The sequence below is a fragment of the Adiantum capillus-veneris genome, chromosome 17 (genome assembly GCF_014529385.1).
Source record: "Adiantum capillus-veneris isolate H3 chromosome 17, ASM1452938v2, whole genome shotgun sequence".
Classification (NCBI taxonomy): domain Eukaryota; kingdom Viridiplantae; phylum Streptophyta; class Polypodiopsida; order Polypodiales; family Pteridaceae; genus Adiantum; species Adiantum capillus-veneris.
In genome coordinates this window covers 117437134-117463909 of record NC_140947.1, presented here as the reverse complement: position 1 = coordinate 117463909, position 26776 = coordinate 117437134, and the positions used below count along the sequence as shown (strand labels likewise).

Below are 26776 nucleotides of genomic sequence, written 5' to 3'. Positions count from 1 at the left end.
ACCTTGTGTTCGAGGAGGAGAGGGCGGGTTGGTGGGGGTGGCTGCCCTGATAGCCGTTGTAATTGAAGTTCCTGGATGATGTCATGGCTCAACAAGAGCATGACAAGACCTTGTAATTTTTTGGGCTGTTCAATATGATTCACTCACAATTGTGAGTTTTGCTTTTCTTTTTTTTTTTTAAAGAGCACCCTTTGTACTTAGCAAATGCTATGTATGCTGAAAATCAGATCTTAGGTGACTGGCATGGCCTCTTGCTTGCATATGGCCCTGTACGTAGTATGGCACCTCAATCTTAACACAACACAAGGCAATGCACTCGCATTCTGGCCCCGATGATGGCATGACCCAAAATTGACTTTAAGAAATTTTTTAATCCTGACACATTAGCTGTGCATGCAGATACCTTTATCCCGGCATAATTTATTCCATTCATAGCGCATCAACCACACCGCTTTTAATCAAATCCTTTTTCAACTGTCTATGTACATGAGAACATTTACATCTTTGTCATAAGTTAGGAAATTACGGATTGCTGAAAAAGTTCGCTTACAAATGAAGGAATCAAATAATAATTATAACTGCCATATACAACTTTGATAAGAAACAACAGCCGTGCCATTACCCCCTTGTTAGTAGTAGTGTCACACAGATGGACTGCTTGCTTCAAATTGCCTGTGCTTTGTCCGTATATCGATCCTCTTTTGTCTCTCTGTGTAACATCATCATCACACAGGCTTTAATGAAACTCATCAAACGAAATATGAATGCTTTCACTTAATCATAGCCAAAGAATGAGTGTTTAAGAAGTGAGATGTTGTTAAAAAGAAAGCATCTATCACATCAAAAGTTCTGTGTGTGCCCATAAGAATGTGTGCCTAATGCCCACATTTCTTGTATGTGTGTGATCTGGAGCCATGTCTTTAGCATCAACAAATTGTGTCATTAGCTGCAATGAACAAGCTCGTTGCAAGCCTAGAGAATCCGATTGGCCTAAATGAATCTAGATGCATGAGTTCCCATCATAAAAGGGTGGTGATTAAAATGCATATAAAGCACAAGAGCACGCTCCTTATGTGCTTCAGCATAACACAATCTTCCAAGTTTGATGCACTAGCACATTGCTTTTATATGAGTCACTGTCAAGAAAAAACCAAGGCTATACAGTGTGCATTTGAATATTCAGGCACGCTTCCGCTAAGAGCTAACGATGAGTGCAAGGAAAATAAGGGTCAAGACTATGCTCCATCGTCCCTTGTCCCCAACCAGATCCATCATGCCCCCACAGGCCACCAAGCCGTGCAGAGCCGAGACAGGGCATTTCGGCCTTCACCCCAGAATGTAACCAGCCCAGCTAAACACCCCCCCACCCCAGGAAAAAAAAATAAAAAATTAAAAAAAAATCCCCAAAGCTGCATGTAAAAAAAGGGAGACAAAACACCCACTCCAGCTATTCTGAAAAAACTGCAACACATTACTCTTGTTTGCGATCGCATTCCTTGTTAAGGCCAAAAAGTCCTCCCATTGTATTCCTTCCAGCTCCCGCTTCTCTTCTTTTGAAAGCTCGAAATTTGGCTCCCTTCCACACATATATGCAGCACTACACAGCACCAAAGAAAAATAATCAGGGACTACACACTATCATGGTGGATGTGTTTCTCTTCCAAACAGTTTCCAAGAGGGATTACCGATCATATAAATGAGCCGCTTCCTCCATGGAAGCCACCGTGCCCAAGTGAATTTGCTTTTTGTCTACCTTGATTGCAGCTTGCCACTTCAAGTTTTTGAAATACACGCCACGCAACATGCAAGCCTCTTCATTTTCTACTTGCTTCCTCCTTGGTCTTTTCCTCCTCTTTGTATCACGTTCTGCCAAACAAAGAAGTTAAAGAACTCAATGGAGAGCTTTCTTTGAAAAGCGCAGGTGTATATTCTCTCTACAAGCAATAGCCAACTAGCTCAAAAATAAGATAAAGGCCTCACAGCCGATGACAGAAAATTATGAACAACGAGAGATGGTAAACTATAAAATCACATGAGGCCACTCTTTTGTGACAAGACACAATCCAAAATTGCACAAGTTTACCTGAAAATAGGGGGTCCTCCTCCTATAGATAGAATGCATAAAGTGATGGGAAAACCTTAGGCTTCCCCCTCAAATCAGATTACGGCAAAAAGAAAGCATGACTAGATTTAGGCACTACCATGGTTATAAAGCCTTTTTAGCTGGATGTACAGCAACAGATTCTAGCATGGCTTTTGGCTAAGAATTGTTGAGCCTTATAAAATGTCCACCAAAAATGCTTTGACTCTCCTCATGTATTATATAAGGTGAAACACCAGCATTATTGGGTTACAACTTGGTTGAAGCAAGGAGGTGGCTTTGTAGCATGATAGCGCCACGTGCATCACAGACTGACACATGGCACACGTGCCACATCTTCCAGACTGAGTCGCTTCTTTTAAACCTACACATCGATCGTACTCCTCTGGCTCTGAAGATTATATGGAATAGAGAACTATCAGGCAACATCAACGTCACCTTAGGAACATACACAAATTATTGCAGATTATGTGCAGGTAAATCCAAGGAGCATTCGCTATGAAATTTGGGGGGGGGGAGTAGCATTTTAAAGATGGCCTTGGGCCACCGAGGAGATCAATGGACTACTCTGAACAGAGATGCTTAGGGCTTTTGTGTTAACCAACCACACGAGATGCAGCACAGTACCTCAAATGTCCTAGACAGGCTTGCTGTAAATCAGCTGGAGATGAATAACCTCTACTTTCTCAGCTCAAATTATGACCACTGGAATGCTCTAGAAATGGAGGTACAACAGCTACAGCTCTTTGCCATGTTGACATGTGACTACAATGGATTATGGCATGTATGTAAGTTTTCCTGAATAACAGTGTATGATTTGTCATAATAACATGAAGAGTCCCCATTACCTTGCACGACATTTCTGCTATCCTTTGAGGAGTTACTTTCAGAGACTACAGTAGGGCCAATTCTAGGTTCCTGTGCCTGAAACATGATAGGCAAGTTTAGCACCTAATGGCAACATGAACAAAATGTCAAGAAGAAATTGCCATAAAAGAAATGCATTCCTGAAACCACAGCCTTTGAATATAGGCACTCTCTGGTTTCAGGCACCGCTGAAAATGGGACTTTTAGGTAATAAAATTTTTCCTGTTAACTATAAGGATAATTGCAATGTCAAAATACAGCCTCCGCAATATTGACAGTTTGGTCTCTATTAGGCATAGGAAGTGACCACAGTGGCTGGGCAATTGAAATTCCAGAACCTTGGTGTAAATTTAGGACCTAACAACAATACACAAAGTGCGATAAGACATGCAATCAACCCAAGTTTCACACAAAAGGTTACAAAATCTTCCAAGGGTACAACATAGAGCTCCATCGAGACTAATACCAAAATCCATACTTAAATTTGCTTCACAAGTTCAATTAAGCTTCTTTAATTAAGTGTTTACTCAACCCTTTTTTTTTTAAAGATTTGGGCACATACCAATCGTAACTCAAGATAATGGTCTGATGGCTCAATAATACTTTTTGTAATAGCAGGTTCATCTCTAGGCTCTACTTTGGGTTGCTCTGCTTGTTCTTGGGAGGCATTCAACCTTGAGACCTGGTTTAGAACCTTAAGCTTTTCTGCAGACAAAATTCATTTAAACATTACAAGGCAAATGGAAACAAAGACTTTGTCCAGTTAAAAAAATACAACAAATGGTAATGAAAAGATCGAACAGCCTTGAACAACAACATCCTCACCGTTCTGTTTACAATCAGGTAAAGAAACATGAACAAAATGCAAATCAATGGCTAAACCTCTTGAATTGCTTGCCTCACACATAAAATCATTTTCTTTTTCTCGATGCCTGCACCTTCACTTTTGTACTCTCCCTCTTTCTAGTACTTCAATTTGTTCTGTTTCCCTCCTTGCTTCAGTTTCATTCTCTCCCTCTTTATTCTCTCTCCAAGCAACTCTATTCTTTGGCATCGTTGGAATGCAGCAAGTGGCACCATCTTTGTCACCGTTCTTTCCCCTTGTCACTTCGCTTTTCCAGTGGTAGGCACGAATGGCTCCTCTGCTCCACCTCAGACTCCGGAGGGACTCTTTAGCATGCAACCCCCGTCTCCCCCCCCCTCCCCCCCCAGTCCAACCCCACATAGAACACCCTCAAAGTTCCTCCTATTCTAGAGGAGAAAGCAAGCTTGCAGCTAAGGTGGATAGCCTCTAGGCTAACTCTAATGCTTTAAAAGATAATTGGCAACCATCATAGTCAAGGGGAGGCTCACAGCATCCTTCAGGCCTGCTTGCTCAAGGAGGTAGCAAAATCATCAATATCCCTATCTTGGGATGTGGCTATTTCCAGATTGAGTTCTAATCTGCCGGTATGGCTCTCAGATGAGTCCACGTTCTGCTGGAGCATGAGACCTCTTGCCCCAAGTAATAGAGCTCACTTCAGGCAATGCAACCATGGTTTTGCTTCAGTGTTGGATACCTTTCTCACTTGCAAAGGGAACTACCCTTGCTCTCTGCAATTGGTGTATAGTTGGGATGGTTCTAGGTTCTCCCCGGACAGCTACCTCGGTCAAGGACAATGCAATAAGTTTGCCTACTATTCATACTTTAATGCAACGACATCTCCATGCCCACCTTCCTTGGGTTACCGGTGAATGGATCTGCTCCCAGCTCATGAACCGGTGCTCTATTTGTTGCAACGTTAGACAGCTGGCAAAGGCTTGCTCATGCTGTCACCCACTAGTCTTCTCAGTCTCAACCTCAGTCCCCCGTAGAGAGACCCCTCTCAATGATCTAAAGCTCCCCCAGCAGAATCCAACTTTGCAACAACAGAGGAAACCAAGGTTATCATAGAGTTAATGCGCAGGGAATACAACCCAGCAGGAGTCAGACAGAGGGCTGCATCCTGAGGGATATGCATCATGGCACTCCACAAAAGCCAAGGGTTACCAAGAGAACCACTTAGATCCTTTGTGACAAGACCAATCTATCGGAGGAGAGGCCCCCAAGACGCCACTCTATCAGGTCTCAAGAGAGAGAACACATTGATGGGGTCCCGACCAACCCTCTCAAGGGCCCCCCCACCCTGTAACCAAAGTGAGATCTACTTTCCATTGCATAAACAGAATGTACAACAGATGATATGCCTCAATCCATGGACTGACTTAGACTCTAGGGAGATAACCACCATGGAAATTTTTCAAGATAAAGCACCTCGGGCTGATCTGATGAACCAGTCTGAATCGACTCGTTGTGGGGCTCGGCTGCATATGGTCACCTTGGGGAAGATCTGGGGCTGCTTTGCACACACGATGTGATTTGCGTATGATCACCTTGGGGAAGATCTGAGGCTGGGCTGCCCATGGTCACCTTGGGGAGATCTGGGACGGATAAAAATTGACCCGATGTGGAGCTGGGCTGCGTATGGTCACACTGGGGAAGATCTGGGGCTGATTTGCACACCCAAAGTGAGAGGGTTCAAGGGCTGAAAAATGGCTGCAAAAACACAGCAGATCTGATGCAAGGTACCAAGGCTAAATGGGTGGATGATGGCTGGAAACTGCACCAATGAAGAGCCCCTCCAATGTGCCACGACCAAGCTGAAGTAGGATGGTGACGTTTGCTGAAAAGGCAAGGTATGGAAGAGAGCGATTAGGGCTGAAAATGCAAGAGAGGAAGAGAGGACTCGTGCTGCCACTATATAACCGGCTTGGCACTAACACGGTAGTTGTCACAAACTGCTAAGTGTCAAGCCATTGAAGAACGGAGCCAACCTTCAGATCCCGATCAAGGGGCCAAAACCCTAAGAAGAATTTTTACAGACTTACAAAGTCTTGACGAGTGGCCTATTTTTAAAGAAGAGGTCCCACCAACTTACGGGATCATGCCCGATGGGGCCCAAGTTACATAAAGGCATTAAAAATAAAGCAGAACACACTTAGAAGACTTTGCACAGCAAAATATGATGACGTGTACAAGCGTTCCGCAATTCGCAACGGATTTTTTTTTTAATCCCAAAATTTCAAGAAGGTGTTTTTTTGGGGTCAGCTTTTCATATTTGATGCTTTTAGGCTTTAAGCCTTTAAATATGAGCCTTGGGGGCGCGCAGATTGCAAAGGAGGTGCTCCCCGGCTGTTGTACTTTGCGAATCAGTAGTAATAAAGAAATACAGAAAGGGGCGCCAGTGTTTGGGGTCAATGCTCTCTTGGGGTGGAACTTCGCCACTCCCTGACTCGTGTCGTGCATCTCTTTCAATTCAGTTGTTATTTGAAGTGCTTAAAGTTGTTCAATCTGTTCTTTTCTACTGGCACGTAGTGCCCGTCTTGTGACACTAGTAATCTCAGAGCAACACACGAACAACACTGACAACTTTAACTCTTGAACATGAACACATACAGTAGTTGCGACACGAAGGGTCGAAGTTCCACTTCCAAATGCATTGGCCCTAAAGTTTGGTTACCCTTCCATGCTTCTTCAGAGTACAACTACCGGGGAGTCACTCTGCAATCTGCTGCCAAGCTGATCTACCAAAGTGCTCCGAAGGCCTCGCTTATAGAGGCCCCAAGCCCAAAAGCATTTGATACAAAAAGCTTGTGTTGACCAAAACCGGTGCCACAGATGATTTCACACTATGTCTGGGTTGCAACCTCTGCTTCCAGGTTTTCCGCCTCATTTTAGAGGCTGCCCCGCCAGCACAGTACAAAAATTGCCACTTCAGAACCTTTTTTTATTTCTCTTTTCTCTTCTGCTTACGAGTTGCCACGTCATCACTTTGTGATAGCCACAAAACGCCAACCTAGACGTGGACATGCTTCATCGACTTCTAGAGCCAATTTTCCAGTTTTAAAACCCTCTTGCAAAAATGGTTATTACACGTGTTTTGACAAATGTTGTTACACTACGATGGGCTTCTGGCATGACGTGCATGTACTTTTAGGTTAGAGGAATCCAACGAGCCATTCCCCCCGTCAATCGGATCCCGGGTGGGCATATGTGCGACAATTTCACCAAAACTTAGCCTTGGTCAAAATCTTATAAATTAAATCATTTAATGATTTAATTTGTTGGGTTGGTGAACAATTTGCCCTACCTAAGCCTATAGGAGTTCATAAGCCTAAAACTTTGGCTATGCACGGAGGAGGGCAGCCAAATGTTCGGACAAGACTAGCGCTAGCAGCAAGGAGCAATCAGCCTAGCGTTTTGAAGTCACATCAGCCTGGCGATTCGTGCAGGAGCAACCAGCCTCGGCGTTTTTACTTCTACATGCGCTGCCCAATACAGCAGATCAGCCCTAGCGTGTTCAATTGTCAATCCTTTCCTTGCCGGATCAGCTCGGATCTGCCATCGCCAGCCATCCTCCTTGCGATCTCGTACTTCGGCAGCCCATCAAGCCTCCCCTCGGCCATTCCCTCACCGTCATCAAGTGCTCCATCGTTGTCCATCATCGCAGTCATCAAGATCTGCGTTTTCAGCCCTTCATTCCTCTCACATGGGGAGAGCAATTCAGCCCCAGATCTTCCCCTTGGTGACCATCCGCAATCCCACATCAAGAAGGATCCAAAGGTGCATCAAATCAGCCTCGACGACATTCATCATTTGAGTCACTAGAGTCTGCCCTTGAGGTATTGCATGTGTGTACATTCCATTTACGCAATCTAAAGCTAATACCACATCGACGACATTCATCATTCGAGTCATTAGAGTCTGCACTCGAGGTATTGCATGTGTGTACATTCCATTTACGCAATCTAAAGCTAATACCACATCGACGACATTCATCATTCGAGTCATTAGAGTCTGCACTCGAGGTATTGCATGTGTGTACCTTCCATTTACGCAATCTAAAGCTAATACCACATCAGCAACGATGTGGGGGGCCCTTGAGAAAAAGTAAAAAAGTAAAAAAGAACCATCATTCAAGCTAAAAGGGATCACTAACGCAAGGAAAAGAAGCAAAGAAATTGTGGAAGTGTAAAACCAGATCTTCACCATTTCAATTCCTCTGCACCTGACATTGGTATTAGAGCTTTATGATTTTGCACTAATCCGCTAATCTTTGAATTTTTTTCCCTCAAGTTGTAGCGTTTCTCCCAAGGACACTTCTCTCACTCAAAGAACTGCAGGATCTACCATTGCGCGTAAGACCATGCGCCTTGGGCGTAGGAAATGCGAACACTGTATACCAGGGGTTACAGTCGTGGTGCACCTGCGAGAGGGTAGTTGACTTGGTGTGCGTGCTTTACCACCTCAACATAAAGAAATCCTAGCATGGATATTTGCAGTCATAACTACTTCGCCATGACATATCGCATGAGATGTCGATTGCGAGTATCAAGATTTGTTAGCGGCCTATGACGACAAAGGAAGCCGCCATTCAGATCAGCCTATTAGCTTTGGAGTCTTGGCATTGTTTGCACAATCATCTCTCCCGTCTGCTTAGAGAATTCCATCATTCCAAAAGAGGCATTGCATCGTCATTGATTTGTACACATCTTTGGTAGCACATCGGTTCTACATGCTCTGCATCTTCTTAGCAATCGGTGGCCATCAATCCGGAGCCAAAGGGTTCCAATCCAAGGCAAGCACCGCGAGAGTTCACAGGCATCATGAGCCTGCATTTGCAGCCACATCCGTTTTGCAGAGGCAAGGATTCACCTAGAGCTTCCATCATACAACAATCTAGTTGAAGCCCCAAGAGGAGCCTCTTTCTTTGAGGAGTTACTTAGTAGTTTAATGAGACAGAATGCAAAGGACTTGCCATAGTTCATGGGCTTCCGAAGGACATAGCCATCTTCATCTCCCATTTGGCATTGCTCTCGCCTATCTTCCTGCATAGGGGCAGCATAGGTTGGCCGATAACCTTCGTAGACATCGGCGTTTGCATATCTAGCCATTTGCTCTCACGCATCCATACGGTTTGTAGTTTGGTTCAGATTGTTGGCTGGTAACCAACAAGGGCATCGTTGATCCAAGAGGCAACCCATTGTTTGCGAGTAGATGCATCATCACCATCCTGTGTTTTGGACATTTCCACATCAACCACAAGAGCCTCTCTCAAAAGCGGCCGTGGAGGACATCATCTAGAAGGAACTTCATCTGAGACCATCTTATGGTGTGCATGGAGTTCGGTACCACTACCTCACCTTAAGCAGGAGGGGATGTCACGTGCACATGGCTCTATGTGCCACGTGCTTCATCGACTTCTAGAGCCAATTTTCCACTTTTGGAACCCTCTTGTATAAATGCTTTGTACATGTGTTTTAACAGATGATGTTACACTACGGTGGGCATTGTCAAAGTCAACTATGTGGAACCGTAGAGACTAAGGGGAGAAAGCGAGAGAGAGAGAGAGAGAGAGAGAGAGAGAGAGTCTCCTAAACCAATCAATCTTTGCAATGAAATAACTCATGTACAATACAATGGGGGCTGAGGGTTGCTTATATACCAACCTCAGTAAATTGCCCTAACCAAACTTTGACAACTAAAAACCAAACTAAATAAAACGATCACATTGGGCAGTTTACCTGAGATGCCTCTCTGCAGCTCATAGTGGACATAAATAGTGAGCCCAAGTTGATGAAGAAGCTACCATGGACACCCCAACAAAGGATTTGTCTATCCGTCTACTGGATACACCTTGGATTTGCTACCCTCAACTTTGTTCCTTAGAAGAATGCCATCTTGAGCATCGGTTGCCTTTTAGAAAATTCGAATTGTAGACCTAACTACGTCCAAGAATCCCCATTTGTGAGCTGTGAACGCATCACGTCCAAAATTTTCCAGACAACGGACTTTGAAACACATCCTGTCCATAATCCGACCAACAACAATGGATTGGTGCACCACATGCATGTACCTAGAACTCTGACCCACGGGTTCAAACACTGATAACTCGAACTCCAACAGAGCACTGTTTGCCCCTCTAACACTCACAAGCCTCTCTCTGGCTGAAGCTAGTGGCGGCATCTGCCCTCGCACTAGAAATATGGTGTGGTGGCCACCGTGGTCGCCACCACGTGTGCCATGCCGATCTCCTCTGTCAAATCTTTATTACCGTAATCTCTGTCCAGCTTGCCTTTGTCTTTGTCTCTTTGTAAGTTCCTGCTTTTGTCTTCGACTTCAGAAAGCCAAACAAAGCGTCGTGTCACATTTATAACAACTGTGGTCGGACCTTGTGGCTATCGAGGCAGCTAAATGAGTATGCTATTCTCATCCTTGTCAAGCTTGCCTTTCCTTTGTCCACTAGCGAACTTGTCCATTTGCTTTTGGCTTCACAATCTCGAGCCAAACAATTTGTCAATTTCCTTGAGAACCGTTGTTGAGCATACGCGGCTAACTGGATGGTCGATCTGTCAAAGTCGACGATGCGGAAGCGTAGAGACCAAGGGGAGTGAGCGAGCGAGAGAGAGAGAGAGAGAGAGAGAGAGAGAGAGAGAGAGAGAGAGAGAGAGAAATGAAATGTTATATTAACGTCTTCAAAAAGGCCAGAATGACCTATGAGACCAAACTGATACAAAACTGGTGGATCTGTTACAAAGTCTGGGTACCTTAGTACTAAAGTACTAAGTGTGAAAAGTGTGAAAGTGTGAAAATAAATGTGAACTAAATACAAAGTATTAAGTAAACTTCTTAGGAGCATTCTGGGTGTCTGGCTAGAATGCTTCTAATCCTTTGTTGTAGTCTCCTCCGGTGAAGTGTGCTTCTGCATCTCAGTCGTGGTCGTCTCGATTTCCTAAGCTCGATAGCCCTGTCAATGAGGGTGCCTTTGATATAGAGAGAGTGTGTGTCACGTGACACATCCAACACTATGTGTCCATGGACAAGCTACAGCATGATCAGGGTTCACTCAGTCCAGTCAGTCTAGATTTAGAAGTGATCTGGCACTTTTGTGAGTCTATTCGTAGACCGTGCATGACCAGTCACTTAGTATAGATGCATATCCTCTGGTTGCACACAGTATGATCTGGCACTTTTGTGAGTCTATTCGTAGACCGTGCATGACGAGTCACTTAGTATAGATGCATATCCTCTGGTTGCACACAGCATGATCATAAGCATTCCCAACATAATCCATCAGAATCCTTCAGGGGAATTTCCAGTGCATTTAGCCTATTTTCCCTATTTTTGACATTTTTTCACTTATTATTTTTAAGTGACTTTTGTTGGAAAGTAGGTAGGGCAAATTGAGTAAGTTTGTATATAAGCAAATCAAAGCTAGCACTAAATGGCAGAAGAGGCAACAGGAGCCAAGCTCAGCAGGCAACTTCTCAACAAGACCTTGGCGGTTTCCCCCTCCAAGCAAGAACCTCCCTTGGCGTTTTTGCATCAGATCCTCCCGCAAGATCCTCTCAAGCCTAGCGTTTTGAAGAGCCCCAGCAGATAGCATTTTTGCAGAACCTAAGCCTAGCGTTTTGCATCAGCATCATCGCCACCAAAGCCCATGCCTAGCGTTTTTGACAAGACGTCAGCTAAAGTTTTTGGAATGCTAAAACCCTAGCGCTTTTGGATTTTCCCAGCGTTCGCAAATTCCAGCCTTTGCAATCTTCAGCCTGGCGATTTTCAGCAGTAGAAGGGTAGCAGATTCAGCCGGTAAGAACCTCAGATTTCAGCCTTAAGAACCTCAGTTTTCAGCCCTAAACCTGCAGAATTTCAGCGACAAAGACCTACAGAAACAGCCCCCAAAATCGGCGTTTTTGGACTTGCAGCAGATTTCAGCCCATAGCGTTTTTGGACAGCAGATAAAAGATTGCAGATTTCAGCCCTTAGGTCGGTGTCGCCATCACAGTCGTCGTCATCGATATAGCCTAGACTTGCACCAGTCACATGCATTCAGTTTGTACCAGTTTGTGCAATCATAAGTAGACCACTCTCGCCGACGAGAGTGGGGCCTTCGGAGGAGGGTTTTACAACGTCTCTGGTGTCGTATCTCTCTTCTCTCTCTCTCTCTCTCTCTCTCTCTCTCTCTCTCTCTCTCAGTCTCTTACACTTGCACGCACAGTGTCCATTCACTTTGTTTGTGATCATAGCATTCTCTCATTAAGAACGGAAGGCTCTACCTTCCATAGGAACAAAAGGAACCTTGAGCACAGTTCGGAGCACTCATCTTGAGCAAAGCGCAAACATTCATTCCGCTGCACCTAACACAGAGACACACACAGAGAGAGAGAGAGAGAGAGAGAGAGAGAGAGAGAGAGAGAGAGAGAGTCTCCCGAACCAATCAACCTTGGCAATGAATAACTGAATATGTATACAATGGAGGCAAGGGGTTGCTTATATAGCACCCTTAGTAAATTGCCCTACCCAAGACTTTGACAAGTAAGTAAAATAAATACCTTAAAGCCAAACTAAATAATGGGATCACATTGGGCAGTTCACTTGAGATGCCTAAACTTTAACACCCTCTTTGCAGCTCATAGTGGACATCAATAGTGAGACCAAGTCGATGAAGAAGCTACCATGGACACCCCAATAGTGGCCCCCAACCGGATACACCTCGGTGTTGCTCTCCTCAACTTTGTACCTAAAAGTAATGCCATCTTGAGCATCGGTTGCCATTGTAGAAACTTTGAACTGTAATCCACACTACGTCCAATAATCCCCATTCGTGAACTATGAACACATCACGTCCAAATATAAAACTCCAAGATAATGAACTGTTGGAACACATCCTGTCCATAATCCAACCAACAACAATGAATTGGCTAGCCCATCCATAGTGTTTTAGACGTCTGATTGGTTCCCTGCTAGATGCATGTGCATTGAACTCCGACCTACGGGTCCAAACACTAATAACTTGAACTCCAACACAAGGGTCCAAATTAATTATAGGGAGCAGTGCTTGCCCCTCTCCACTCACAAGCCTCTCTCTGGATGAAGCTAGTGGTGACACCTGTCATTTGACTAGAAATCTGACACCGAGGCCACTGTGGCCACCGTCACGAGTGCCATGCCGATCTCCTCGGTCAAATCTTTATTACCGTAATCTCTGTCCAGCTTGCCATGATCCTTGTCTATGTGTGAGTTCCTACTTTTGCCTTTGGCTTCAAACTCCCGAGCCAAACAAAGCGTCGAATCATAATCATGATTGTCATCATACCTCCCGGGTACCAAGGCAGCTAACTGAGTACTAGTACTGTCATCCTTGTTCAACAGACCTTTGCCGCTATCCTCTAGCGAACTCCGCCATTTGCTTTTGACTTCACGAACTCGAGCGAACTCCGCCATTTGCTTTTGTCACAAAGTGATGATGTGGCTACGGGAAGCTGAAATCCTAATTCAACAAACCCTAATCTCTGCCGAGGGTGCCACGTGGCAACAGCAGTACGGATTTCCGTGATTTGCAGCAGAAATTACGCTCGCAGCTTTTTCTGCTTTTTCTATGCAACTAGCAAGAGAGAGAGAGAAAAAGTATTTTTGCTTTTATTTGAAATAGACTCTCTAAGAGAGAGAAAGCTGATGCTTTTGATTTTGAAGCTTTTGGGGCTCTGCTTTTGGGCATCCCTTGTAATCTTTAAATTAGTGGTGAGGGCCTCACTTCTCAGAGCATCTGGACGCAGAGTCTGAGAGTGAAACCCTAGCCACTCTCTTGTACTTTGATCTGATCAATATAAAAAGAAATACCGAAAGGAGCGCCAGTCTTTGGGGCCAATATCTCTAGGCACGGAACTCCGCCGGGCCAATGTAAATCTATTGTGATCTGTGACTTGTTTTGAAGTGGTTATTTGGTGCTGTCGCGGTTGATTCTTGACTTGGAGAGTCCAAGTCTGTTACAATGGTTTTGTCGATTTTGCAAGTGTAATCGCGGTCGATTACAATGCTTTCAAGAGGGGGGTATGTCACAAAGTGATGATGTGGCTACGGGAAGCTGAAACCCTAATTCAAAAAACCCTAATTTTTGTCAGCAAACCCTAATCTCTGCCAGGGGTGCCACGTGGCAACAACATACGGATTTCCGTGATTTGCGGCGGAAATTACGCTGGCAGCTTTTTCTACGCAACTAGCAAGAGAGAAAGAGAGAAAAAGTCTTTTTGCTTTTATTTGAAATAGACTCTCTAAGAGAGAGAGAAAGCTGATGCTTTTGATTTTGAAGCTTTTGGGGCTCTGCTTTTGGGCATCCCTTGTAATCTTTAAATTAGTGGTGAGGGCCTCACTTCTCAGAGCATCTGGACGCAGAGTCTGAGAGTGAAACCCTAGCCACTCTCTTGTACTTTGATCTAATCAATATAAAAAGAAATACCGAAAGGGGCGCCAGTCTTTGGGGCCAATATCTCTAGGCACGGAACTCCGCCAGGCCAGTGTAAATCTATTGTGATCTGTGACTTGTTTTGAAGTGGTTATTTGGTGCTGTCGCGGTTGATTCCTGACTTGGAGAGTCCAAGTCTGTTACAGGTTCCTTGAGAATTGTGCCGTTGCAGAGGCCGCTAAATGGATGGTTGACGATCCGTTATCCATAGCTTTTTGTTGGTTGTCCACACCCTTTGTTGCTCTTCCCAAGTCATTCCAACAAAACTCCTTTGCCGCGCCACCAATTCCTCTCTGCCACCTTTCACACCCTCGCACTACACAATAATATTTATTGAAGCACCGGACCCACTGAAGGTTCGGACAACAGACTCGCCAATCTGTGTATGCATCGTTACATGTGCATTTTCACTACCAAGACACTCCCCAAAGCCATCACTGTTTTAGGAGGCCAAGCCTATGCCAAAACAAAATCCTCAATACTGTCTTTCTTTATGCAACGTTTCAAAACGGAAATAAGGAGGGGGGACTGGGCTCTGTTTACTGCAGCGTTTCAACACGCTCGGGTCAAGGGGAGCGGGATTAGCTGCTTGAGGCAGCGTTTTAAAACGCGCAGAGGCAGTGGAGGGGAGGTAGCGCCATCGGCTGAGTATGAAAACGCTGCTAAGCGCAACATCTCAAAACGCAAGAGAGGGGACAGTAGGGGCTGACGGTAGAGCGTTTTGAAACGCTCGCAGGAACACTGTGGGGGAGACCGGCACCGGCTTGGGGCACTTGCAAACAGCCAGCGTTTTGGAACGCCAGCAGAGAAAGGGTTCTTCGGTGCTCTTCTCTACTTTGCTCCACCAAGCCAAGGCCTTCAAGGATCACCGAGTTGCTCTGATACCATGTCAAAGTCGACGATGCGGAAGCGTGGAGACCAAGGGGAGAAAGCACGAGAGAGAGAGAGAGAGAGAGAGAGAACCAATCAACCTTGGCAATGAATAATTGATGTACAATACAATGGGGACTCAAGGTTGCTTATATACCAACCTCAGTAAATTTGTTAGGTTTACATCACTCTGCTTCTTCACAAGTCTAGGGCATGCATGTACGGCTAGTGTGCCTCCGGGCTGGCCACCCATAGCATATGGCCGCCTTCCCATGTTTTCTATGCCTCCTATTCCACATTATTCTCATTTCGGGCCCATCGGCGGTTCCCCCATTTTGCGGGGATCCCGTTGCCGCTCCCTTCCGCGTTCCGGGTAACTCATGGAACAAGGTATGGAAATTTCTCCATGCACTCAGGCTCCTTGACTTATGCGGTGGACGAGCCAATGTCCAAGTCATCTGAGAATGACTCTTCTAAGGAGAAGAAGAAGGGCGAAGCCTAAATGTGGCACCATTCTCACCCTGTGCACTCAAATTAGCCCACACCTCACTCAGAGTATCTAATTGATATATATTTCAAGCTTATGATGCCAAAATTACAAAAAGCTGGAAAAATTCATCAAATGTAAATAATCGTGATTATTTACTTTTGTTGCAAATTTTTTCTTGGAATTTATGAATTTGGCCTTTACATGTTTTTATGCATCTATGCATGTTCAAGCATAGATTTGAAGCAAATTGGACTCAATTTGTCAGCAATTCAGACTGAAGGGTATTTCAAAGCGGTAATTGTAGAACTTTCTAACTTTGGCACTCTATTCACTTAACAGTAGCAATGCAAGCTGCGGAGAAGGCTAAGAAGAGGGTCTCTCAAAAAGAGAAGCTGCAAGAGCTACCACCATACCAACTGGACCCCAGTTCAATAAAGACGGCCAAAGCAAGCACAACAAGAAATCCACAGGGATGAGATGGACACTAGAGTATCGTGCAGACTACTTCAAAGAGGGTAAATGCTGTGGCTGTGGAGACGTTGGGCACATTCTAGCTAAGTGTCCAAACAAAGAATCTCAGGAGTGATGTGTCAGTGGACAAGGAGCCCGACCAATAACTAGGGCACAAGGAAAGGAGAGTGAAGGATAAGCTGGTCCATTGATATTTAGTCAAGAGCGAGAACTACTCGGCTCTTGATGCAAAGCGGATAGAGGAGGAGAATTTAGCAAGTTCTCCTCACTTACCAGAGTTGTGCCTTGAGGCTTTTGGTTAGCATCGTCTACTCTTTACGTGCACATCGAATCAACAGGTTGAGTCTGGTGCGGTGCGTGCTACATAAGAGGAGAGCCACTCCACTCATTTGTCACAAATTACCTAGATAAAATGAAGTCACTAATTTCTCATCGAAATTTTAGAGATAATGACAGACTCACAATATTCTACGGAATGACTTTATAAAAAGATAAAATGGAAATTCCTAAAGAACTAATTGATCAATGTGTTCTTGCAAACGTGTGTTTGTTTAAGTGCAAGGCAAGAGGTGCAATGTCTATAGCATTTTGTCTCTACTCACCGACAAGGGTAGACAAGGGTGATACTGATGATTGATATGATAAATTTAATGCATCTAGACCTCTACTAGACATCAATGAGATTGGGATGTAATGACTAAATGATTTATGTCATTTGTAAATGTGATCCTAGTGCATCAAGAGTTCTATCTGGAGGATGATTGGATACTAATCTTAGTGCATCAAAAGTTCCGCAAGGATGAGATGATTGGATAGTCATTTATGTGCATCAATAGTTTTAGAATCGATGAGATGACTAGTTTCATTAATTTGCATCAAAGTGTTCACTGTGAACTATGTGAATGTAGATCTGAAATCTAGTGTGGGGTAGGATTTGTGTGGATGCATGCTTTGTGAATGTATTGTCTTGTGCACATGGTCATTGGCATGTCTTCATCAAATGTGAGAAGGGATGTGAATATGATAGTAATGAGATTTAATAGATCAAGACATTCATGAAACGTTCATCGTGGTCTGGATGTGATTGCTAAATAGTTACAATGATCATGATTCATGTCTAAGATCTCAAAGAAGGTAATCATGTGAATGTGATGTAATTGTTGTCTTTGTGCAAGTGCTAGACGTTTGCAGTCTAGCACATGGGCACATAGAGTGACGAGCCAGTATCCACTAAGCTAGTTTTTGTCCTTTGTTTGTTTTGCACGTGTAATCGAGGGTGACTACTCTTCTTTCAAGAGGGGGGATTGGGGTATGTCACAAATGTGATGACATGGCATTCCATATAAAGAAGACTTGTTTTAAACACCCAGAAGTGGCCGGATTAAGTCCGACAAGTTTGTAACCTCAAAATATAATGATATGGCACCTATACAGACATCCCAGAATTCGTGATATAATCCCACATTTTAAGGACTTCAAAACAAGTCACAGATCACAATAGATTTGCACTGGCCCGGCGGAGTTCCGTGCCTAGAGATATTGGCCCCAAAGACTAGCGCCCCTTTCGGTATTTCTTTTTATATTTATCAGATCAAAGTACAAGAGTGGCTAGGGTTTCACTCTCAGACTCTGCGTCCAGATGCTCTGAGAAGTGAGGCCCTCACCACTAATTTAAAGATTACAAGGGATGCCCAAAAGCAGAGCCCCAAAAGCTTTCCAGTTAAAAGCATAAGAGCTCAAAAGCTCTTCTCTCTCAAGCTCTTCTCTTTTTTTATTTTAAAAAAGCATTCTCTTCCTTTCTCTTGCGTAGAGTAAAAAGCAAGATTCACGTCCCTCATCATTAAAATATATATTTTTTATTTTTATTTTCAACCTCCGCGATTTTCGGAAATTAGGGTTTTTGGCAGAAATTAGGGTTTCTGCTATCCGCCACGTCATCACTTTGTGACATACCCCCCTCGTGAAAGCATTGTAATCGACCGCGATTACACCTGCAAAACCGACAAAAGCCATAAACCGTCTTAGCAGACACTGACTATTAGTACCTACGTACTAAGAACACACATCTAGCACATGTACAAAATCGACAGTCACATCACACGACATCACAGGACATCACATGACATTCCACATTCATTCGGATCTTAGACCATGATTTATCAGCAATGTAGCTAGCAATCACATCTAGGTCCAATCGGGACCTCATCGATGTCCGATTGACTAACCCCTATTGCAACCATGTCTATTCAAGATCAATCAGACCCAAAAGTTGCAGTCATTTCGGGTATCAGTTCCTACACTCACAAGAAGTCAAGAACAAATCAGTATCATTATCAGGAATTCCATTTCATAAAGTCATCCAGCAAAATACTGTCAGCTCTCAGTATCCCTGAAGCTCAAAGAGACATCAGTGACTTTTAGTATCAAAATCGAGGCATCTGTTGACAAGGGAGCGGAGTGACTCCCCTCTTGTGCATCCCACTGCACCAGATCTCCAGCCAAGCTAAATTCTGGGTTCCGTTTGGAGTAGACTATGCTAAACCAAAACGTCGAGGTAAAGTTTCACAATCCGAGAAGTATCTGCTAGGTCCTCCTCCTCCATCCACTTCGCATCAAATGCAAGAAAGTTCTTGAACTTAACCAAGAACCGCCTTCGGACTTTACCTTTCTTTGTATTGTTATGTGCCAAAATCTGTTCAGGAACAAGGATCTCCTCCTTTTCTTCCACTTCGGGTTGCTCATCAGGCTCCCCATCATCAGGCACACCACCCTTAACAGGTTTCAAGAGACTCACATGCAATGCATTGTGAATCCTCCAAGTATCTGGCAATTTCAATCGGAAGGAGACATCATTTATCTTGTCAGTGATCTGAAAAGGTTCGTAGTATCGCATACTAAGCTTTGGAAAAAGCCTCTCCTTTCTCTTTTTCTTTCGTAGGCGTGCCTTCTCAAAACATAAGAGCACCCAATCATCCTCCTTAGATTTCATGTCGCGACGATGGCGATCCGCTGCCTTTTTCTGTCGTTCTTGAGACTTCTGCAAAGTCTCGCGAACCTTGGCAAAAGCCGTATCCAGATCTCGCGTATATTCATCCGCTTCAAAGATCTTATCTTTCGTGCTCAGGAAGGGTGGAACCTTCATAGCACCTTCAACAATTTCAAATGGCGCCTTCCCCGTCGACGAGTGCATCGTATTATTTTAGGCAAATTCCACCAAAGGTAAATATCTTTCCCATTGAGTCTTCTGATCTGAGATATAAGACTTCCATAAATCTAGAACCACTGAATTGGCAATCTCGGATTGCCCGTCAATCTGCGGGTGGATCGATGACGAGAACTGCAACCGCATGCCAATGTTCTCCCAAATTGCCTTCCAAAACAAACTCATAAATCTGGGGTCTCTGTCGGAAACAATTGTCTCAGGCATGCCATGTAATCTGAAAATCTGGGCCACAAACAGTCTCGCTAAGTGATCCGGCTTGACTGTTTTCTTCAATGGAATGAAATGAGCCTGTTTGCTAAATCTGTCAATAACAGTCCAGATACCATCGTGACCACTCTGTGATCTCGGGAGATCAAAAATGAAATCCATTGCTATACTTTCCCAGGGGCGGGTGGGTATGGGTAAAGGCTGTAACAATCCCTGTGCTTTATGCCTGTCAAACTTGACCTTCTGGCATACCAAGCAACTGCGCACAAACTCTTCCACATCTTTCTTGAGTCTCGGCCAAAAGAAATCTCTCTCTACCCCTTTCATGGTGGTAGCAATGCCGCGGTGACCCGTAAAAGGTGGACAGTGGCATTCAGTCATAACCTTCTCCCTCAACGGCTGTGTAACGCACAACATAGTCTTTTTCATCAAGTAGCCTTCCCGAAGGAGTATCCAGCTACTGTCTCCCCATCCCGTAGCCGTGTGAAAATATCTGCAAAATCTGTATCTGTGGCATACTGATCGACCATATCCTCGAAGCTCCTATGATGTATCGCGGAAATAGCCAGAACCAACGATTTCCGAGACAAAGCATCTGCCACCACATTCTTCTGTCCCTGCACATGAGCAATCTGGAAGTGGAACTGTGACAAGATGTTCGCCCACCGCATCTGCTTTTCCCAAAAGCTGCTTCTGTGACAAGTAGTAGTGTAAACTCTGATGGTCTGTAAAGACAGTAAAATCCGCTCCGAGTAGGTAATGCCGCCACTGAGTAAGAGCATGGATAACCGCCAAAAGCTCTTTCTCATAGATCTGTGCTGTCATCTCCGGCCTAGAGAACAAATGGCTCTCGTAAGCTATGACATGGCCTTCTTGCATCAAGACCGCACCCAGACTACGACCACAAGCATCACAATATACTTCAAATGACTTCTGCAAGTCCGGCAAAGTCAAATCTAGTCCTCTAGTCAATTTCTCTTTCAATGTCCGAAAGGCAGTCACCTCTATGGGTCCCCATGAAAAAGGTACTCCTTTCTGTGTCAAGGTATGCAAAGGGGAAGCAACCTCTGCAAACTTTCGTATGAACCGCCTGTAGTACGAACACAGTCTCAAGAAGCTTCTAACTTCATGGACATTTCTCAAATTGGGCCAATCACGGATAGTCTCTATCTTGGCCGAGTCCATTTGCACTCCTGTTGCTGACACAATGTGTCCCAAAAAGTGTATCTCTGGTAGGAAAAATTCACTTTTCTTTGCATTAATCACTAACGTGTGATCTCGTAATGCCTGAAAGACTTGAAGCAGATGATCTTTGTGTTCTGCCTCATTCTTGGAGAAAACAATGATGTCATCAAAGAAAGTGCCAACAAATAGCCTGTACTCTTGAAAAATCCTGTCCATCATCCGATTAAATGTTGCAGGAGCATTGGTTAAGCCAAAAGGCATCACCAAAAACTCAAATAACCCAAAAGTCATCCGAAAAGCTGTCTTGTAGACATCTCTCGGCGCTATCCTGATCTGATGATATCCACTCTTCAAGTCAATCCTGCTAAAGCACGAGGATCCCTGTAACCTGTCGAGTATATCATCGATCCTAGGAATCAGAAATCTGTTCTTAATGGTGATTTCGTTGAGAGTGCTATAATCGATGCACATTCTCCAAGATCCGTCTTTCTTCAAAACCAACAACACTGGAGAGCAATACGGCGAAGTACTAGGTTGGACAAGACCCTTTTCCAAGAGGTCTTTCACTGGGTTCATAATCTTTTCATTCTGTACTTGGCTCACACAGTAAGGTGGCCAATTCGGTGGCGTGTTTCCAGGTATCAGATCAATGGTTTGATCTTCAGGCCCTCTGAAAAGCAATGAGTTTGGAGAAAAATCTTGGCGTTCTTTTGATCAAGTCAAAACATATTTAACCTTTATCCATCGTTCAGTTCTCTCCCAAAAGAATGAGTAAGAAACTAAAGTTCATCAAGTACAATCTCTAAGCCCTTCATTTATCAAAGTCGCTTTCTCGGCCCGGTAGTCAACCACGGCGTAGTTCTTGTGGTACCAAGGGATCCTGAGTAGAACGTCACTCACGTGCCTTGAACACCCCTGTCATTGCAAACAAAGTTTGCCAATGCTCGGTGTAATGGCAACATCCCATCCGGGTGCCAGTCCAACTACCTCCGCATGTGGCGTCAATCTGTCAGGCGTAATTCCAAATCGATCCACCAATTCCAAGTGAAAAGAAGTTGGCCTTGGCTCCTTCAAAAGAGCTTCTTGATCCTTCACTTTGCCCCAAAAGCGGCAAAGTTTGTACTTTCATTCATTAGATTCGATGCAGGTTCCACGCCATGTGGTACCAGTTCTGTTTTTCTATCTGCCTTTTCTGCCACGTTCCTCAGCTGCTCTCGAACTCTCAAGCCTGTCGTCGTCTTTATCATTCTGTTCTTTCTGTGCCTTTTTAGGCACTTCGCGAAGATATGTCCATGTTCCCCGCATCCAAAGCACTTCCCCTCTTTGATGAAGCGAGCTCTCTCCTCAGGAGTAAGCTTAAGTCGTGCATCCTTTTTCTCTGGGTTGCTCTTTTTCTTTCTACTTTCATTCCCAGAAGTCTGTTCGGCTCGTTGTGTCATGGCCTCATTTGTGGGGTAGGTCAGACTGCCAGAGTGAATGGCAAAGCCCCGCTTCACACGACTCATCACTCCTGAATAGAAGCTGACTTCTGTTCCAAGCAGTGATCTCGGATCTCTGTAGGTAGACCCCCAAGGTAAACCGCTCAATCTGTTCTTTGAATGAGATCTTCTTGAATGAAGAGGCGGGTAGAAAAGAGCTCCAGAATCTTTCACAATAAGCATTGATTGTATCTTTCTTGGTCATCCGAAGATAGTTCCAAGCACCTCGTATATCTCGTTCATATTCTTGCGTCAACCAAGAAGAAATAAAAAGCTTCTTAAATTTCAGCCATGTAACTGGCACAGTCTTGTTTAAAAGAAGCATGGACCACCAAGTACGAGCATTCCCCTTAAAATAAGAGGCAGCTCTCCGAATCTTGGAGTGCTCTGAATAGCGTCCTCCCGCGAAAGCGATGTCAAAGTGCTGTATAAAAGACAAAGCCTTCGAAGCATCTGAGAATCCTGAAAAAGTATCAAACTTGATCGAGTGGCCACCTTCCTTAAACTCTCGGACTTTCTTGCTTTTATCTTTGAGAAATTCATACTGGTTGGCTTTGTAAAAATTCTTTTTATTCGCATAAAAGTTTCCGTTGTCAGAGTCTGAACTGTCCGTAGACGAGTCCTCTGTAGAAGTGTCACTCACTGGGCGAGACTTAGACTTCCTTGCCTTTTTCTTGCCTTTTCCGAAGCGTTGTTTCTTGCTTTGCTTTTTGCTTTTCCTGTCTTCTTCGCTCGAGTCTGAAGAGCTAGAAGAACTATCAGAAGAAGAAGAAGAAGAACTGGGTAGGTCTTCAAACTTGACGCGCTTCTTCAATTTCTTTGCCTTGTCAAATGTCGACCGACGACCCAAATATCCCGGGAAGTCAATGCCTTTCTTCTGCTTTTTGCCGTGCTTTTTGCCTTTCTTTTGCACGTCGAAAAGCTGAGCAATCCGTGCATCAACCACGTTCTCCAGTTCCTTCTTCGTATATTTCTTGGAGGCAGAAGGTTTCTTGAGAGCGGGTTTCGGGAGTGGTGTGGTGGTTCTTTGCCACTCCATCTGTACCTCTTCCAAAGAGGTCTGGTTCATATATTTTGCCATCTTCAAGTCCTTGGCAAAATTGAGCATCATCTTTGTTGCATCGCCAATCAATTGACGACGCTCCATCTCTCTTTGCTCCGCCTGAGTAGGGTGAGGCGAGCCATACTCTCTGTCTGAATCTTCGTTGGGATTCCAGCCCGCATCTCGAGATGCAGAGGGAGTCGACTGATCATTGCCTGAAGCCATAGGTGCCGCGGAAAAATAAAAAATAAAAATAAAAAATTCGGGGATCGGATTTCCCGTAGAAGAGAAATCAGTCGTGCTCTGATACTACCGTAGCAGACTTGGACACTCCAAGTCAAGAATCAACCGTGACAGCACCAAATAACCACTTCAAAACAATTCACAAATCACAATAGATTTGCACTGGCCCGGCAGAGTTCCGTGCCTAGAGATATTGGCCCCAAAGACTGGCGCCCCTTTCAGTATTTCTTTTTATATTAATCAGATCAAAGTACAAGAGAGTGGCTAGGGTTTCACTCTCAGACTTTGCGTCCAGATGCTCTGAGAAGTGAGGCCCTCACCACTAATTTAAAGTTACAAGGGATGCCCAAAAGCAGAGCCCCAAAAGCTTTTCAGTTAAAAGCATAAGAGCTCAAAAGCTCTTCTCTCTCAAGCTCTTCTCTTTTTTTATTAAAAAAAAAAAAAGCATTCTCTTCCTTTCTCTTGCGTAGAGTAAAAAGCAAGATTCGCGTCGCTCATCATTAAAAAATAAAAATAAAAAATAAGCCTCCGCGATTTTCAAAAATTAGGGTTTTTGGCAAAAATTAGGGTTTCTGCTATCCGCCACGTCATCACTTTGTGACACCTTAGGGATGACAGCTTTGCATATCTGATGCTTTTTGGCCTTGGGCCTTAAAATATGAGCCTTGGGACACTCTTTGGCAGTCTACAACGCACAGATTGCAGAGGAGGTGCTCCCAAGCCGTTTCACTTTACGAACCATCAATAAAGAAAGAAATACAAAAAGGGGCGCCAGTCTTTGGGGCCAATGCTTCTAAAAGCAGAACTCTCTGCCGCTTCGTGTCAACTCTCTTCTCTCTCTCTCTCTCTCTCTCTCTCTCTCTCTCTCTCTCTCTCTTCGAGTTCAGTTGTTGCAATTTCTGTTCGTGTTTTCCTATTGACTTCTCGCTTTGGTGTCTAAGCCTGTTATAGACACTCATAGATGTCAATTACAATTACACGGTGGAGACTCTGATGGAAAGTAGATGGAGGCGTGCCTCGCCTTGTTGTCTTCTCGGGCCCGGCAAAGACGAGCTTCTTCTTCAGATGTCACTTGGAAATCCACAGTTGTGTAGTCTGACTAGGAGCTCGGGGAGTGGTAAGAGTTTGTCACCTCTCTGGCTACCCTCACAAAGCTACTAGTGCCCCAATCACCATTCACTCTTGCTCAAAAGTGCCCTTCCAGGACACTTTTCTCTCTCTCTCTCTCTCTCTCTCTCTCTCTCTCTCTCTCTCTCTCTCTCTCTCTCGCATTTGTTCCTACGACATTAAAGCTTCTTTCTTCCCATGAACACTTTTGACTTCCGACCATCTAATCAGGGCCTTTATTACCTACCACATGCTAAGAATCTACAAATCCCTTTCCATACATGATGCAACAAGCAATGACATGCATAGATTACAAAAGCTATTTGCTAGATTCTACATACAACTGTACTTTTCTTTGTTGATTAGGACTTACTATCCTCTACAGCAAGACATCGCATTAGTTATCTTGTGTTTTGGGTCTCATATGCAAGCTTGTTCTTTTGCCTTCATTACTTTTGTTCGCTTTTTGTTTCTCTCTATGTGTGCATGTGCACATGTAGTGCAAAAACAAAGCTTTCCCATACCTACAAGGCCAAGGTGTCGGCGCTTCCGAATGCTCACCATTCTCAAGAGTCCAATGGAACGCCACCGCTGCATCCAGCTCTCTCTCTCTCTCTCTCTCTCTCTCTCTCTCTCTCTCTCTCCATACATACATACATACACACAATATATACACACACATCATGTGGTCGCACAAACGCACTTTTAAAGACACACACATGCATACACACAAATATATATGTGCTTGTGTCTTGCATGCACATGGAATTACACACATCCTAAGTGATGGAAACCATCTCGGGCACATAATGTTTACTGAGGCACGGCCTAGAAATCTAATGCAGTATAAGGATTGCAATAGCTGTATGATGATGTCAAAGGACCCTGATGCATATCGAGGTCCCTCCATAGCACATGAAGGGACACCACCTGCAAAGTCAGCCGGTGGACAGGACGCATTTGTTGAGTGCGTGCATGCGTGTGTGCACGTGTGTGAGTGAGTGTGTGAGAGTGTGTGTGTGTGTGTGTGTGTGAGAGAGAGAGAGAGACCTTGTTTGCTGATGGTTCTGATCCGGCTTCCCGACAGAGCTGCCTCTCTCTCTCTCTCTCTCTCTCTCTCTCTCACACAGATAGAGAGAGAGAGAGAGCGTTCAACGACCGAACACACGCAAATGATTGCCTCCTTCTGTCTCTCACACACGCGCGCACACACTCTGATGCACAGTGCACACTTTCGGATTCCTTTTGACTTAGGAACGATCCATACATCCATTGACCCTTAAGGATGGGATCTGCAAACTTGCCACTTGCCTTATTTTAGTATGGCTGACACTCACTAGCAAGCTTGTTAGGTGCGTGAGTTGAGTGGGTGTGTGTCTCATGACTAATTCACACCCTGCCTTTTAGGTGGGATCAATGGTTCTAAATAGGTGATGCACTACTTCTCCAAATGTAGTGGCAGCTTACTACTTGAGCCTCGCAGGTTTATTCAATTATCGTTTGAGATTCCCTTTCTTTTATCTTAAGGATACACTACCCTTACAGAAAGGGCGATAGATATTCGAACTCTCACAGATGCAAAATCAGCCTGATCAACTGCTCTCGTAATCACTTCTCCTAGCGCTCTGATTTGCCTTCGTAGGAAAAGAGCTAGTTTACACAAGAAAGAAAAGCAATGTCTGACTCTGCTCGCCTCCCTCTCTCTGCACGTCAGTCTGCATCCACGTGCAGCTACCTACCCTACGCGTCGCCTCGCTCGCACATACCTGCTCCGTCACCCCACAACCACCATAAGGCTTCAACTTTTCCCACTCGACGCATCTCGTAGGATTCCCTGTTTTTTCTAAATATCTTCCAGCTGGTACCCCCTACTTCCCCAAATGTATCAAAATATGGCAATAATATATGGTATGTGGATTCAAGTGCAGAGAATCATATGACCACAAAATGAGTGACCTCACTAATCGGAAAGCTAACATCTTCAACCTGCTTTTCAGCACAAAACACAGGATGTGGATGGGCTCTTGACCCCACATGCTAAAGACACGTCGCCTACTCATGAGCACAAAGTTCATTCGTTGACTCCTTATTAGAAAATTTATTATCAACTATTTTTTCACACCCAATGTGATTTTGTGTAAACCAAAGGCACTTGAAAAGCATTCAAGATT

General features: G+C 44.4%; 1 protein-coding gene across 2 annotated transcripts; it reads right to left on the bottom strand.

The window, feature by feature from the left end:
- Positions 1-452: 452 nt before the first annotated feature.
- Positions 453-25893, bottom strand: LOC147437951 (uncharacterized). Of its 2 annotated transcripts, XM_086487345.1 has the most exons (7): positions 25656-25847; positions 25130-25196; positions 3531-3673; positions 2950-3025; positions 1686-1866; positions 1476-1597; positions 453-709 (listed from the first exon to the last, which is right to left on the bottom strand). In XM_086487345.1, exons 2-7 carry the CDS (start codon positions 25167-25169, stop codon positions 642-644), a joined length of 630 nt encoding a protein of 209 aa, XP_086343471.1. In that variant the 5' UTR covers positions 25170-25196; positions 25656-25847; the 3' UTR covers positions 453-641. The 2 variants fall into 2 exon arrangements, with proteins under 2 accessions (XP_086343471.1, XP_086343470.1); XM_086487344.1 differs by lacking the exon at positions 25130-25196 and having other exon boundaries at positions 25656-25893.
- Between the last annotated feature and the right edge of the window lie 883 nt (positions 25894-26776).